Source organism: Brachionichthys hirsutus, chromosome 6 (genome assembly GCF_040956055.1).
Source record: "Brachionichthys hirsutus isolate HB-005 chromosome 6, CSIRO-AGI_Bhir_v1, whole genome shotgun sequence".
NCBI lineage: Eukaryota > Metazoa > Chordata > Actinopteri > Lophiiformes > Brachionichthyidae > Brachionichthys > Brachionichthys hirsutus.
Genome location: NC_090902.1, coordinates 7,694,785 through 7,709,847, shown reverse-complemented (window position 1 = coordinate 7,709,847; position 15,063 = coordinate 7,694,785). Strand labels below are relative to the sequence as shown.

The 15,063-nt window shown below is 42.7% G+C and overlaps 3 protein-coding genes across 3 annotated transcripts; all 3 read left to right on the top strand.

The window, feature by feature from the left end:
• Positions 1-2,346, top strand: LOC137895278 (protocadherin alpha-C2-like). The gene has a single exon (XM_068740758.1). The coding sequence runs from the start codon at positions 1-3 to the stop codon at positions 2,344-2,346; it is 2,346 nt and encodes a 781-aa protein (XP_068596859.1).
• Positions 2,347-8,619: 6,273 nt separating this feature from the next.
• LOC137895276 (protocadherin alpha-8-like) lies at positions 8,620-11,335 on the top strand. Its single transcript, XM_068740757.1, has 2 exons — positions 8,620-10,983; positions 11,231-11,335. The coding sequence occupies exons 1-2, from the start codon at positions 8,620-8,622 to the stop codon at positions 11,333-11,335; spliced, it is 2,469 nt and encodes an 822-aa protein (XP_068596858.1).
• A 1,439-nt stretch (positions 11,336-12,774) lies between these two features.
• On the top strand, positions 12,775-15,063 carry LOC137895275 (protocadherin alpha-8-like). Its single transcript, XM_068740756.1, has one exon. The coding sequence runs from the start codon at positions 12,775-12,777 to the stop codon at positions 15,061-15,063; it is 2,289 nt and encodes a 762-aa protein (XP_068596857.1).

Here is a 15,063-nt window from a genome sequence, read left to right as displayed (position 1 = left end):
ATGAGCGCGGTGTTCGCCGTCACTCATTATTCTGTTCCGGAAGAAATGGAGGAAGGATCCGTGGTTGCGAATCTCGCCACTGATTTGAGGTTAGATGTGAAGACGCTGAAGGAAAGAAAAATGCGCGTGGATGTGGTCGGAAACAAAAAATACCTTGACATCAACAAAGACACGGGAGAGCTGTTTATTCTGGAGAGGATAGACAGAGAGTTTTTATGTCCTCTGAAGACAACCACGTCGTGCTTTCTGCGATTAGACGCGACAATTGAAAATCCTGTACGAATGTTTAATATTGAGGTGGAAATCACGGATATTAACGACAACGCTCCGCATTTCCGTCGAGGAACAATGCATTTGGACATCTCTGAATCGAGTCCCGTTGCAGAGAGATTCTCTCTGAATAACGCTGCAGACTCAGATGTCGGGACGAATTCTGTGAAAAATTACCACCTGAGCGCAAGCGAGCATTTCTCCATCGAAATCCAGACAGGAAGAGACGGAACGAAGTTTGCGGATTTGATTTTAAGAAAAGCTTTAGACAGAGAGCAGCAGGCCGTTCATGATCTGATTCTGACTGCTGTGGACGGCGGAGTCCCCACGCGCACAGGTACAGCCAGCATCATTGTGCGTGTGCTCGACGTGAACGACAACGCCCCTTCATTTGACAGAGACCATTACGTCATAGACGTGATGGAAAACTCTCCGACTGGGAGTCTCGTGATAAAACTAAACGCTACGGATTTAGATGAAGGGTCTAACTCTGACATCATGTATTCCTATAGTTTGTATACATCAGAGAGAACCCAACAGATGTTCAGCTTGAATCCAGACAGCGGTGAAATCAGAGTGAAAGAGATGATTAATTATGAAGATTTGAAGCTGTATGAAATGGAGGTCATCGCCAGTGATAAGGGGCCTAACTCCTTATCTGGACAGTGTAAACTGACAATCCAGGTGACAGACATGAACGATAATCATCCAGAAATATCAATTAAATCATTTCAGAGTCCGGTGGCTGAAAGCATAGAATTAGACACAGTGATAGCTGTAGTTAGTGTCAGCGATAAAGACTCAGGAGACAACGGAGTGGTTGATGTCCGTATTCCAGCTAATATGCCTTTCAAGCTGAGGGAGTCGTCTGATAACTATTATGAACTCGTGGTGTCAGAGCCGTTAGACCGGGAGAAGGTTCCAGAATATGACATCACGTTCACTGTTACAGACAGAGGTTCTCCTCCTTTGTCTGACAATGAAACTATGACGTTAGAACTGCTGGATGTTAACGACAATGTTCCACAGTTCCCTCAGTCCTTTTATAGCATACGTGTGATGGAGAATAACGCACCCGGGGCCTTGCTCAGTTCCCTCTCTGCCTTTGACCCTGACCTCCATGAAAACCAGTATCTAGTTTATTTCATCCTGGAGAAGGAGATAGCCAACACCTCCATGTCCATGCTCTTCTCCATCAATCCAGAGAACGGTAATCTTTACGCACTAAAAACGTTTGACTATGAGATTGAGAAGGATTTTCTTTTCCACATCGAGGCCAGAGACTCTGGTTCTCCTCCACTCAGCAGCAACGTGACCGTCCACATCATTATTGTGGACCAGAATGACAACACTCCGGTTATTGTCTCTCCGTGGCGTGCGCATGGATCGGTGGTGGAGGAGAAGATCCCCAGATCCACTGACAAAGGCTCTCTGGTTGCCAAGGTGATAGCCTTAGACGTGGACTCTGTGCACAACTCTCGGATTACCTACCAGTTTCTCCGGGTGGCTGATGCCACCCTGTTCAGTCTGGACCAATACAACGGAGAGATCCGGACTATGAGGATGTTCAGTTACAGAGATCCACGCCACCAGCAACTGGTTGTTGTTGCCAAGGACAACGGCGAGCCTGCTCTCTCTGCTACAGTCACCATCAAGCTGTCCACCGTGGAGACTGCTGTGAAGGCCTACTCTGACATGACCGAGGTGCCTCTGCAATACGACATCTTTTCAGACCTAAACCTGTATCTGGTCATCGGTCTGGGCTCGGTGTTATTTCTCCTGCTGATCACCATTTTGGTCACCATCGTGCTGAAGTGTCAGAAACCCAAGGCCAGCAAAGCTGCTCCTCCCTGCAGGAACAGTGTGATCAGTGAGAGGAACTCCACCATCGCAGATTCCACGCTGGTCTCCAACGATGCCTACTGGTACAGTCTGTTTCTGGCTGAGACCAGGAAAGGAAAGATGGTGGTTAGACAGCCTGTACCAAAGGGCTCCAGATACATCGTGTCCAGCATACCGAGAGGAACGGGACTGACAGACACGAGCGACTCAGCAGCTTCTACTCTGCAGGTATAAAATGCTCATATTATCACAGATTCAGCCATCAGCCAATTCTCAAGAAAAGTGGTTGCTCTGCTATTAAAGTGGTTCATGCCTAATTTCTTGACTGGTGTAGTGTCAATTATTCTGTTTTGTCTTACATATTTTTTTAGGCGGGGGCGGGGGTTCTTTACTACAAAAGATTTTCCACACTTTGCCATTCTATCAGTAACGAGTACATTAAGGATCCTAGAAAGTCAATCATAATGTAATCCACTTAATACGGATCGAGCACTCAGGTAGCTGGAGAAGTGTACTTACAAGAGTTTTTGTACATTTTCTTATTGTTTGTTTGTTTGTTTAATGGTGTGAAATGCACTTTCCGTGTGACATTTTCAAACACTGGCTCAATGTCAGATTCTGTAGCATCTCAGTCTTTCTCTCTGGCATTTTTTTTTAACGACTACACTGCAAATGTATCTCTCTGTCTGTCTACCTTTCTGTTAGTCTGTTTATCGATCTGTTGATCCCTTAACCCTAACCCTTTCTCTCTGTGTCTGTCAGTCGGTAAGTATATTTCTGCGAAGAGAGTGATGTTGCTCAATGTTTAAACATGTTTGGTTTTTTTACTCATTTGGAAACGATAAGCCTCAACACTGACTCTTTGATCACAGGATACACACACAAGGAATTATATTTGTGCTTGCCATGACTTGACCATTGAACTGCTTGTTTCTCTTTCTCCCCGCTCTAAAGTACCCTAAATGAGGGATGCCCACTCTGCAGCTGGAGGTATGCTGGAGTCTCACTCCCCCACCCTGGATGCCCTTTTAAATGACTGTGTTACGAATATCAGTGTTTGAGCTGTTCTCTTTTATTTGCTGTGTTCTCAGTTTATTTATTTATTTATTTATCTTGTTTCTTTCAGAGAAGACTGTTTTTTGAAATTATAATATGATCATTCAGTTGACCCCACACATAGTTGACCAAATCTCCTCAACCTTTTCTTGCCTGATAAAATAACTAATTTCAGAGACTTGTGCTTTAAGCCCAATGAAATGTAATTTCTAGAATAATTGACAATGGCTTCATCACTAGTCTGAGTTTCTAACCTGTCTCAAAGTGTTTTTATATTATGACAATGACTAATGACATGTCCTTGATATTTTTGTATTTATTTTAGGGGACAAAGACTGCGCATAGCAATAACACAGGCTAATGCACCAAGTCTAACAATCTGTTATCCATTCTTCAGACTGTATAAAGTGGTGATCCAGATGAAGTATTATAAACCCTGTATCTGTATTCGTCACTGTTATTGGTGAACAACGTGTGCGTCACGTATTGTGGGTCCCGAGCTTGTCTGCTGAGCTCATAGAGCATTGATTTTTTAATACAGACTGATGACATCTGCTGTCCTGTCTGAAGCTCACTGATCACAGATCTAAATGAAATCCTTCAGTTCACCCCACTATTTTGTAATTTGCTAAATTAATATTCTCCGCTCTCTGGCTTTCGCTGTTGACACACATCAATCAAATACGGATATGCTTTTAACCCAATCACAATGCTCTCAATATGATTCTGTGCATGTGAAGATTAATCTGTGTTCATCCCCTACTTATCCATCACTGATAGATTTAGGAGTACAGTATATGTTCTGTTTTTAAATGTGTATACATGGGGATGGAATATGTTGTTCTGACATGATTGGGTTGGTCACACATCGGAGACACATAACACTTTCACATTTTCTGCCTGCTAGAGTGTGAATTCTGATCCATTTTTTTCATACAGGAGTGAAATAACAGTCACCCAGTTTCCTAGCAACCAGTCTGTGAGCATGCCGGTATCATTTATAAATCCCTGCCACCTCACCACTACATGTTCAAGGATGCCTTTCACCCAGTGCCTTCTGCCTGAAGCCCCTCATCTGAGTGACAGAAATCGGCTGCATGAGATGCCATTCTGGCCAGTCACAAGGCTGCCATTGCGCTGGTTCTTTCCCAGGACTTATTCTGTTTTCTTGTCTCATTGGCAGACATCCACCGCCAGCAGTAGCAGTTCCATGTAAGGCCAACACTTGAGCTGTGTATCGGGATGATGCTGACGGGAAAACGTCACAGAGAAGAGAACATCTGTTTATATCTACCCACCCTATGTTTATCCTGCTCAGTCTGATCGTTGCGTCTCACAATGTGTGACCAAAATGGACTATGGCGACTGATCAGTGACCAAACCCTTCCCCTCTCTTTCTTTAAGCACATGAAAAGCCACTCGACATGATCTCTCTGTCTGTTCAATATGCATGATGAGACTGCATGGTTTCAAACACACTCAACCACACGAGAGGGTATATCCACAAAGGAGCAGACTGCACACAAAACAACACAGTGGATGTTCGAAGAAGCTTCTACCTGGGCATGGGGATGTTGAAATGGCTTTTAAGAGACTGACCAAAATGACACACATGTTTGGTATCTCGTGTTTAACCTCTGTGCTTCATCATGTTCTGTAAAATCTTACAAGGCATCTATCATAGAAATGAAACGGCACAAATTCATTGTCAGAAAAGCACCAACCTGTGATTTTAAAGTGTGAAAAAAAAGTGCACTGGTATTTTATAACTGTGGTAGTTTTTAGTGGTTTGATGTTTCTGCCTGACTGTTTTTTTTTTTTTTGAACTGTATATGAACTAAGCCTAAGTATATACATGAGCGTTCAAGGAGATGAATTGAACAGTACATTAAACGGATAAAAGTGATGCCTTTAGCTGTTACTTACCTGCCTTTCAGTTACTTTTTGCATGGACAACTTGCAGTGCTTTGATGAATCTAGACAAAAGACATTGAGCAATCCATTCTCTGTGGTTATACCTAATTTTTCAAAACAGGATGGATGATTGTAGTTTAATTGGATCACAACTAAGTATTGCGTAGTACTTCTGTCCTGAATTGTATAAGATCATCAAACAGCATAATCTCATCTGCTCCAACAAACATGTTTATTGTCACAAGGAGTTAGTTTACAGTCTGCTTGAATTTTGTGGTCACGTGGACATGAGTGGAGAGTGTGCATCATTCAACTCTGACTTTTAATACTATGATGACAGATTGATTGGCGAGTCGTTATGGTTGATGTGTATACATTGCAAACACAACCATTCACTTTCAGTTATTTTAAGGCAAAGTTTGGAAGTTCCTCAGTATCAATGTCTTCTGAATTGTTGTGTCACAATCTGAAAACTCTAAACTGAACATAATATATTAATGTTTACTTACTATTACCAAGTGCATAACTGCTGTGGCTGTGCTCATGTGTATTACCGGCTACTTATGGAAGATCGGATGCATCTCATATGCAGCAAGTCAATTCTGACATGGATGTGACTGATTTATAAATACAGTATCTTGTGTATCTGTGTATGTAAATATGTCCTATTCATATATAGATTTAATGCCAATGTGGAAAGAACTCTTGTGCCATCTGATTTCTGATTACTGAGCCAAATGTGAAACAACAAAAGAGTCAGACATCATGCAGTCAAATCGCTCAGTGTAGCTCACGTTGTGTTATTTCTATTAAGTGGTAATGTTGCAGGCAAGCTTGCACAGTCTTTTTTATAGTGTTACTTTCATCGTACAGTATGCACTATCTTGTTTAATGTGAGCTTTCTTTATGTCATAGTCGAGTCTGTACAATCTTTTAAGGAACATAACCAAAACAGTACAAACACTTAACAATGGACTTCTGAATTTCTCGAGTATTGCATAACATTGCGTCGGTCCAGCTGCATTACTGTAAATTAAATAATGGTTCTGGTCCAGTTTAAAAGGTGAGACAAACTATGTGAAGAGAGTCTAAACTAAATTAAATGTCTACTTCAATACCTTATGGTCTGTTGTCTGTCTTCTTCATTTGCAATACTGTAACAGGTTTGAGGTGGGTCTAGAGTCTATAAAAGGAGTCCTATCTTCCAGATGAATTGGAAACAAACCTTTCATTCACTGAATTGACTGCAGGTGTTATTTTCTACTATATGGGTCTGTAAAGAAAGCATGTATGAGAAGCATACATTTTGTAAACCTCACCACACGTCACTTCTGCCTAGTGTGAAAAAGTTATTTAAGCAGTATATGATTCTAACTGTAATTTATAGATCTATATTTTTATCTCAAGATCATCATACTACAAAGAAACTAGTTTAAACTAACTAACATTTTTTGGGGAAAAGAGCAATCACAATATGCCTCATTTGAATTTCAAATGATGATCACACATGATCTCATCTCCCCAGAGAGACGAGGTCATGTGGGGAGTGGCGGCTGGAGATGAAGACCATGGATGTGGATACACACAGAGACCAATGCACTCATTATTCCTCACTCCAAAAGGCCCTACAAACATTCACTGTGTATACAAACTGAGGATTTTTTAGTTTTTTCTCATTCAAAGTGAATTTTTCACTCACTTTACAAATGGATCATGCATCAAGCTGTAATAAACTTGATGTTGTAGTTCTGAAGATAAAAATCTAATTTGTAATGTGAAAGCATCTGTATGTATTTGACAAGTCGATTACCCTGCTGCTTTGCACATTCAATTCCCCTGACACATTCTTTACGGAATAATTATGCCACAACTTATAGTGGAAAACGTAGCAGTGTATTTATTACACGAGTCTTTCTGCAGCATTCACAGCTTCTGCTCCATCCCCCTCTCTTTCCGTCCTTCCTGCATGCTTTGGACTTGCTTTCAGCACCACGTGTTACGACCTACCAATCGAAGCAGCGTTGTCATGGCGACGAGCGACGTCTGGTCCCTGGAGCTCGCAGTGTGCGCTTTCAAGCAGCCTGTGATTCAATATTCTAACAGCCCCCCCCCCCCCCCCCCCCCCCCATTCACTTCATGGTGCAGCATCCCGCAGACGAGCATTCTCTGGAAAATATCATCGCTACCTCTGATAATAAAGGGATTCTGGTAGCATGGAAGGAACGATGGAATCAGAAATAAGCGGAGCTGACGCAGAGGGCGTAGCGCTCATGTGTAAAAGCGAATGTGTCCATTTGACTTAATTCCATAACCAATGCTCTTTGCAGCATCTTGGTCACACATAGCTTCTGTTCTTTGGTAATTTCATTTTAGTTTATTCTGCACTGCGGTAGGTGCCTGCAAGGTTTACAAGACCAGTACGATTCCGTTACGCATGAAGACTGCAGTGATAATGAGTCATCATGATGACAGATGCATTTTCTGTTTCAATCCAGAAGATGTCGGTGCTCACCACCGCATAAGAAAAGGGTGGTTGTGGGAGTGTGCTCAGAAAAGCGCAGTGGAAGCAAAATATATCAGAAACTATTATCTGCATCATCACCAGCATAATGACTACTAAACACATTTCCTTTATACGTTATCAGTATTGATATATAAATCAATAATTTTATTCATCTTGAAGACCTGGCGAAAATGAATCGCCTCGTCTTCAGCCTCTAAATAGCACCATCCACTGCGCCACCGTGCAGACACACAGACATCGGGGTGCTGTCTCCCTCTTGTATTTATTCTTATAGTTTGAGGAACTGTCTTAGTTTGCTGTCATCACATTTGAGCGAGTCCTCTCAGTTTTGTTCTGTTTATTCCTCGCGGTAATAGACTCGTGGTAATTAATAACTTCAAGTTACCAACAACATCTGGTTTTATCTTCGTTTCCTTTTCCACCATGACAAGCTCGGGATCGTTAGATTTTTTCGATATCTTGAATGAATTAATTGCAATTATTTGCGAACATAACTCAGGAATTAATTTCGATTTTTATTTTGCTCTTCCGTTAATATCCTTTTGCCCACAGGTCAATCAAGATGCTGAAGTTTCTTAAGTATCGTTGTTGTTGTTTTTGTTGTTGCTTTTATTGTTTTGTTTTGTTTTGCTGTCGGACCATCCATGAAATAAATGTAAAAAACAATTCCAACTAGAATTTAATTTCTAAAATAAAATAAAGGGATGCTGCATCTCATGGCGAAAAATATATTATTGCTAAATCACACACAAAATATAGGAAAGCGCGTCTTGACGGCACAGCGCCGTCCTCAACGACTGGTGGTGCTGTTAGACTGTTGGTCACGCATGCAGGGTGCATGTGCATTCAGTTATAACTCAAAGAGAGGCGTTCATATACGGACTGAACAGCCTTCATTCTTCGGTCAGAAAAAAAAGGGTTACCGAATTTATTTATCGTTTAACATCCGTTCGAGAAAATATCGAATGAGAGGATCATTTTATTGACGGATTTTTGAAGGATTCTCGCACACAATGGCGTTAACGGACACCGCGGGACAATGGCTGGCTCAGGCTGTGTGGATTTATTATTGTCTTGGACTGCCGTTTCTGTCTCATTTTGAAGGAATAACTGCTCAAATACGATATTCCACCCAGGAGGAGTTAAAACTGGGGTCGGTGGTTGGAAATGTTGCGAAAGACCTTGGATTAGATCTTGGAAGATTGGCGGACAGGAATCTTCGCGTTGTATCCGGAACAAAGCACGATCTGTTTAAGGTAAACCAAAGAGATGGAGTTTTGTTCGTGAATCTTAGAGTAGACAGGGAGGAGTTGTGTGGAAAAACTATTCCATGCGTCACAAATCTAAAAGCCGTTGTGGAAAATCCTCTGGAGATGCATCAAGTTATAGTTGAGATCCTTGATGTAAACGACAATCTGCCAAAATTTCCTGAAGAAAACTGCACATTAGAGGTGCTGGAGTCCGCCATAGTCGGATCTCGATTTCAAATTGAAGGCGCGCATGATTTGGACGTTGCATTAAATTCATTACAATCATATAAACTAAACCATAATCAGTATTTCCGCCTGGAAACAGAAGAATTTGGGGATGATGGAAAAGTTCCATTCCTAATTTTACAGCGAGCGTTAGATAGAGAACAAATCGCTCAACACTATTTATTATTAACAGCCACAGATGGAGGAAAGCCATCAAAATCAGGCACTATTAACATCACCGTTAATCTATCTGACATCAATGACAACCCGCCAGCGTGTGATAAACAGAAATACACCGCAACAATAAAGGAAAACACACCTGCTGGGACGCTTCTGCTGACGGTCACAGCATCTGACCCGGATGAGGGTGTAAATAGCAACATAGAATATTCATTACGGGGTAAAATCAGAGGACTTAGATCACAGCCTTTTGATTTGGACAGTAAAACGGGCAAACTAACGGTGAAGGAAGGCCTGGATTACGAGGAAAAGCAGGTATACGAGATGAAAGTATTGGCTGCGGACCAAGGCGTCGTGTCTCTTTCTACGCACTGCAACGTGGTTGTTCGCGTGGAAGACGTGAACGACAACTCGCCCGAAATTGACATCACATCGCTTTCCAGTCGCATTCCAGAGGACGCAGCTCCTGGCACAGTGGTGGCGCTGATGGGCGTGACGGACCTTGACTCGGGTGTTAACGGACAGGTGGTGTGTAGTGTGCCCGGTCAGCTACCTTTTGACTTAAAGGCATCTCCTGACGGACAGTCCTACTCCTTGGTCACCACGAGTAACTTAGATAAGGAAATTGCACAGACGTATGATATTTTAGTAACGGCTAAGGATTTAGGGAACCCCGCCCTCTCATCCACGAAGGTGATACAGGTGGAGGTGCTAGATGTTAATGATAATAGTCCACGATTCACTGAAAGCCCATACACCTTTTATGTGACTGAAAACAACAAAGCTGGAATGTCGGTGTTTTCCGTGAGTGCAGCAGATGATGATGGACCTGAAAATGCAGCAGTGACATATTCATTTAACCGGAGTCCTGCTCCAACTGCAACCTCATTTCTAAACATAAATGAAGACAACGGCGCCATTTACGCACTGAAAAGTCTTGACTTTGAGACCCTGAAAACGTTCCAGTTCCAAGTTGTCGCCACGGATTCTGGAACTCCGTCACTGAGCAGCAACGTCACAGTGAACGTGTTCATTCTGGATCAGAACGACAACGCTCCAGTCATCCTGTATCCAGTCAGCTCCAACGGTTCTGCTGAAGGTGTGGAGGAGATTCCCCGCAACGTGAACGCAGGACACTTGGTGACTAAAGTCAGAGCCTACGACGCTGATATAGGATATAACGGCTGGTTGCTGTTTTCACTGCAGGAGGTCTCTGACCACAGTCTCTTTGGTCTGGACCGCTATACAGGACGGATCAGAACACTGCGCTCACTTACAGAGACAGACGAGGCCGAGCACAAACTGGTCATACTGGTGAAAGACAATGGGAACGTTTCCCTCTCAGCAACAGCTACTGTGATTGTCAAAGTTGTGGAGCCCAAAGAGGCTTTTGCTGCTTCTGATGTTCAAAGTTCTGCAACGGATGAGGAGGAGAATAATGTGACTCTTTATCTGATGATAACTTTGGGCTCAGTTTCAGTTCTTTTTCTCATCAGTATCATCGTGCTGATTGCAATGCAGTGTTCAAAAAGCACCGACTATACTCCTAAATATCTCCCAGAGACTAATTATGATGGGACAATGTGTCACAGCATCCAGTACAGATCTGGAGACAAACGCTACATGTTAGTTGGACCCAGGATGAGTGTTGGATCTACTATTGTACCGGGCAGCCAGGCGAACACTCTGGTGCTCCCTGACAGGACAGGCGTGTCTGCAGAGGTAAGCCGATACATTTAATTTTTAATTTATACTTCTTACACTTGCTCATAATTTGCGACAGTCTATAGATGAAAATGATTTTTACTGATATGATCACCTTCATGGGCATGACGGTGGCGCAGTGGATAGCAATGTTCGGGTTCAATCTGGGGCTTTTCCATGCTGAGTTTGTTTGTTCTCCCTGAGTTCTCCTGCTTCTAAAACAAGCCTTTTAGGTGGATTGTTCGCTCCGAAGTTATTCCTACAGTGTGAGCGTGAATGGTTGTCTGCCTTTCGTGTGGCCCTGCATGCTGGGATTAGTGGGATGGGCTCCAGTCGAACCCGTGATCCGTCACTGCAGATAAACGGCTGAAGGCTGAACGAACGAACGACTGTCTTCAGAAGCAGAGCAATAGCACACTACTGTTTAAATATAGTAAAATGTTGCATATTAACATGTCCATGCTACGACACATATCTGCGACAATAAAGCTGATTCAGATCCAAACGCAAGCCTCGGATTTGGAGTGCTGCTCATTTGTCACACTGTTGTTCGGATTTATTTATTTTTTTATATATTTTTTCGTTTTAGGATTTTTTTTTTTTTGCCACTTCAAGGACAGATGTTCTTACAAACCAATTGCGCTCTCCATTGCACTGGACGTCATGATTTGCTCTAATGCGCTGAATTTTATGTCCGAATATAAAGCAACACTTAAAGCTTTGCGGTAATTGACGGATTTAATGGAGTCATTCGTTGGTAATGCTTCTTCTTATGCCACCACTGTGTTTCACAGTTTATCTTTGCTACGCCCAATATTCAGAATTATTTTTTTTTATCCGTTGTATGTGTAATTGGGCAGGCAGGTGTGGGAGGGAGCACCTGTGGCCCATTTACCACTGATTGGGGGGGGGCGTGTATAAGGTGCTTCCCCTCCCTCGTTCCAGCGTCCTCATTTGTGTTTTCCCCGTCTCGAAGGCAGGTTGGCCGTAGACTGTCACTGCCGTGTCTCTCCTTTTCTTTTGCGTGTTTAAAGTGTTTTTAACGCAAAGCTTGTTTTTAGAGTCTTAAATAAATGTTTTGAATTAGTAACTGCAGTGCTGGTCTTCAGTGTGAGCGGACCTGTGGTTGGGGAGACCCGCTAAAGCGAGTTGGGGACCAACGGAACAAATTAAATAGATCTTCAGGTTGAAAGTCCTGAAGTGGCGTTGTCGGCTTTGGCAACAATCGTTTAGCCCCATATGCCCAACGCCACATATGCAGTGTGTGGAATCTGAAAACGAATCATCCTCTTATTAACATGTTTCATGTCTATTCGTTCGTGCAGCTCTTTAAGTAAACGAAGCACATTTTTTCATAATTGTCATGCAACTGAAAAATAAAGGAACGATGAACCACGAGGAAAATAAAACATTATTTATATCCAAACTGCATAAAAAAAACGGTGATTATTAATATTACCCTTATAGGTATTAATTATTTTATTCGAAAATTATTTTAAAATGTGTTCGGTCCACGAGGTGTCAGTGTCAGTCCAGCAGACACCGGCGTTGGCGCGTTGGCCCGGCCCTTCCGTGATGATTTGTTCAGGTCCATACAAAGACGCCTTTTTCAGCTGTCACGAGCGTTTCTGTTTTATTTAGCGATATACCGAAAGCATGGAATGCAAGCCAACTTCATATCGTGTGGCTTAGATAATAGCATATTTCGCAAAAGGACTTGCGAGTGGATACAATAATTAAATTGAGACGATGGGAGCCGGACAACAAAGGCGAAGAGAACAGTTGTGGATGTTCATTCGTATTTCTGTGATGCTCGGCTTTGTGGAGCGGGTTTCATCTCAGGTAAAATATTCAGTTCCAGAGGAAGTAAAAGTGGGATCCGTCATTGGAAACGTCGCCAAGGATTTAGGATTGGACATCAGTTCACTGGAGGGACGGCGGTTTCGTATCGTCTCGGGAACCAAAGATGCTCAGTTTGAAGTAAATCAGAACAATGGCGTCCTGTATGTGCACAGGAGCGTCGACCGAGAAGAGCTCTGCGAAAACGCGTCTCCCTGTTTAGTGAATCTAAAAATGGTAGCGGAGAATCCCATGGAAATACATTATGTGGCAGTTGAAATCCTAGATGTTAATGATAATTCTCCGAGCTTTAAAGAGCAAGAAAAAACGTTCGAAATTTACGAATCCGTTGTTCCTGGTAAACGTTTCCAGTTGCCAACTGCGCACGATCCAGATGTTGCTGTCAATGCTGTACGTGTCTATAAATTAAACCCAAACGATTATTTTAGCATCGAAATTCGAGAGAGTGGAGAGGACAAAATACCGTTCTTAGTCCTGCAGAAGTATTTAGATAGGGAAACACACAACGAGCATAAACTCGTTCTGACGGCAGCCGACGGCGGAAATCCTCGGAGGTCAGGGACGCTCAATGTCACGGTTGTCGTTCTGGATTCTAACGATAATCACCCTACATTTAGCCAAGAAGTTTATTCAACAACAATGCATGAAAATGTGGCTGAGGATACGAGAGTGATTAAAGTAAACGCAACTGACGCGGATGAAGGTGCAAATGGAGTTATTGAATATTTTTTCGGCAGTCAACTTGACAAACAGATTTATGACATGTTTAGTTTGGATAAAAACACTGGTGAAATTAGAGTAAAAGGAAAAATTGACTTTGAGAGAGAAGACATTTTTAAATTGGACGTCCATGCCACTGACAAAGGTCAGCCTCCAATGAGTACTGACTGCAGGGTGATCATCAAAGTTCTGGATGAAAATGACAACGAACCTCAGATCGAGGTAACTTCCCTATCGAACACGATAGCGGAAGACTCAAAAATTGGAACTGTGGTTTCTCTTATAAGTATTACAGACCTTGACGCCGGATTAAACGGCAAAGTCACATGTAGTCTAAGTGACAACGTGCCATTCGAGCTAAAAGCATCATTTCAAGATAATATGTACTCGCTGGTTTTGACAAAACGTTTGGACCGAGAATCAGTTTCGCATTACGACATCAAAATAACGGCTAAAGACGGCGGAGAGATTCCGTTGTATTCGTTCAAAACTCTGAGCATCGATGTGTCAGACGTGAATGATAATGTTCCAGAATTTCGGCACAATCCAATCGAACTTTATCTGTCTGAAAATAACGTTCCTGGACAAAACATAATTTCAGTCACTGCCTCGGATAACGATTCAAATGAAAACGCAGATTTAACATATGGTATTAAAGGACAGACAGCGATATTTATGAATATTAACCCAGAAACTGGTGAAATATCTGCGTTAAAAAGTTTTGACTTTGAGACCCTGAAAACGTTCAGGTTCCAAGTTGTCGCCACGGATTCTGGAACTCCGTCACTGAGCAGCAACGTCACAGTGAACGTGTTCATTCTGGATCAGAACGACAACGCTCCAGTCATCCTGTATCCAGTCAGCGCCAACGGTTCTGCTGAAGGTGTGGAGGAGATTCCCCACAACGTGAACGCAGGACACTTGGTGACTAAAGTCAGAGCGTATGACGCTGATATAGGATATAACGGCTGGTTGCTGTTTTCACTGCAGGAGGTCTCTGACCACAGTCTCTTTGGTCTGGACCGCTATACAGGACGGATCAGAACACTTCGCTCACTCACAGAGACAGACGAGGCCGAGCACAAACTGGTCATACTGGTGAAAGACAATGGGAACGTTTCCCTCTCAGCAACAGCTACTGTGATTGTCAAAGTTGTGGAGCCCAAAGAGGCTTTTGCTGCTTCTGATGTTCAAAGTTCTGCAACGGATGAGGAGGAGAATAATGTGACTCTTTATCTGATGATAACTTTGGGCTCAGTTTCAGTTCTTTTTCTCATCAGTATCATCGTGCTGATTGCAATGCAGTGTTCAAAAAGCACCGACTATACTTCTAAATATCTCCCAGAGACTAATTATGATGGGACAATGTGTCACAGCATCCAGTACAGATCTGGAGACAAACGCTACATGTTAGTTGGACCCAGGATGAGTGTTGGATCTACTATTGTACCGGGCAGCCAGGCGAACACTCTGGTGCTCCCTGACAGGAGAGGCGCATCTGGAGAGGTAAGAGCTTAA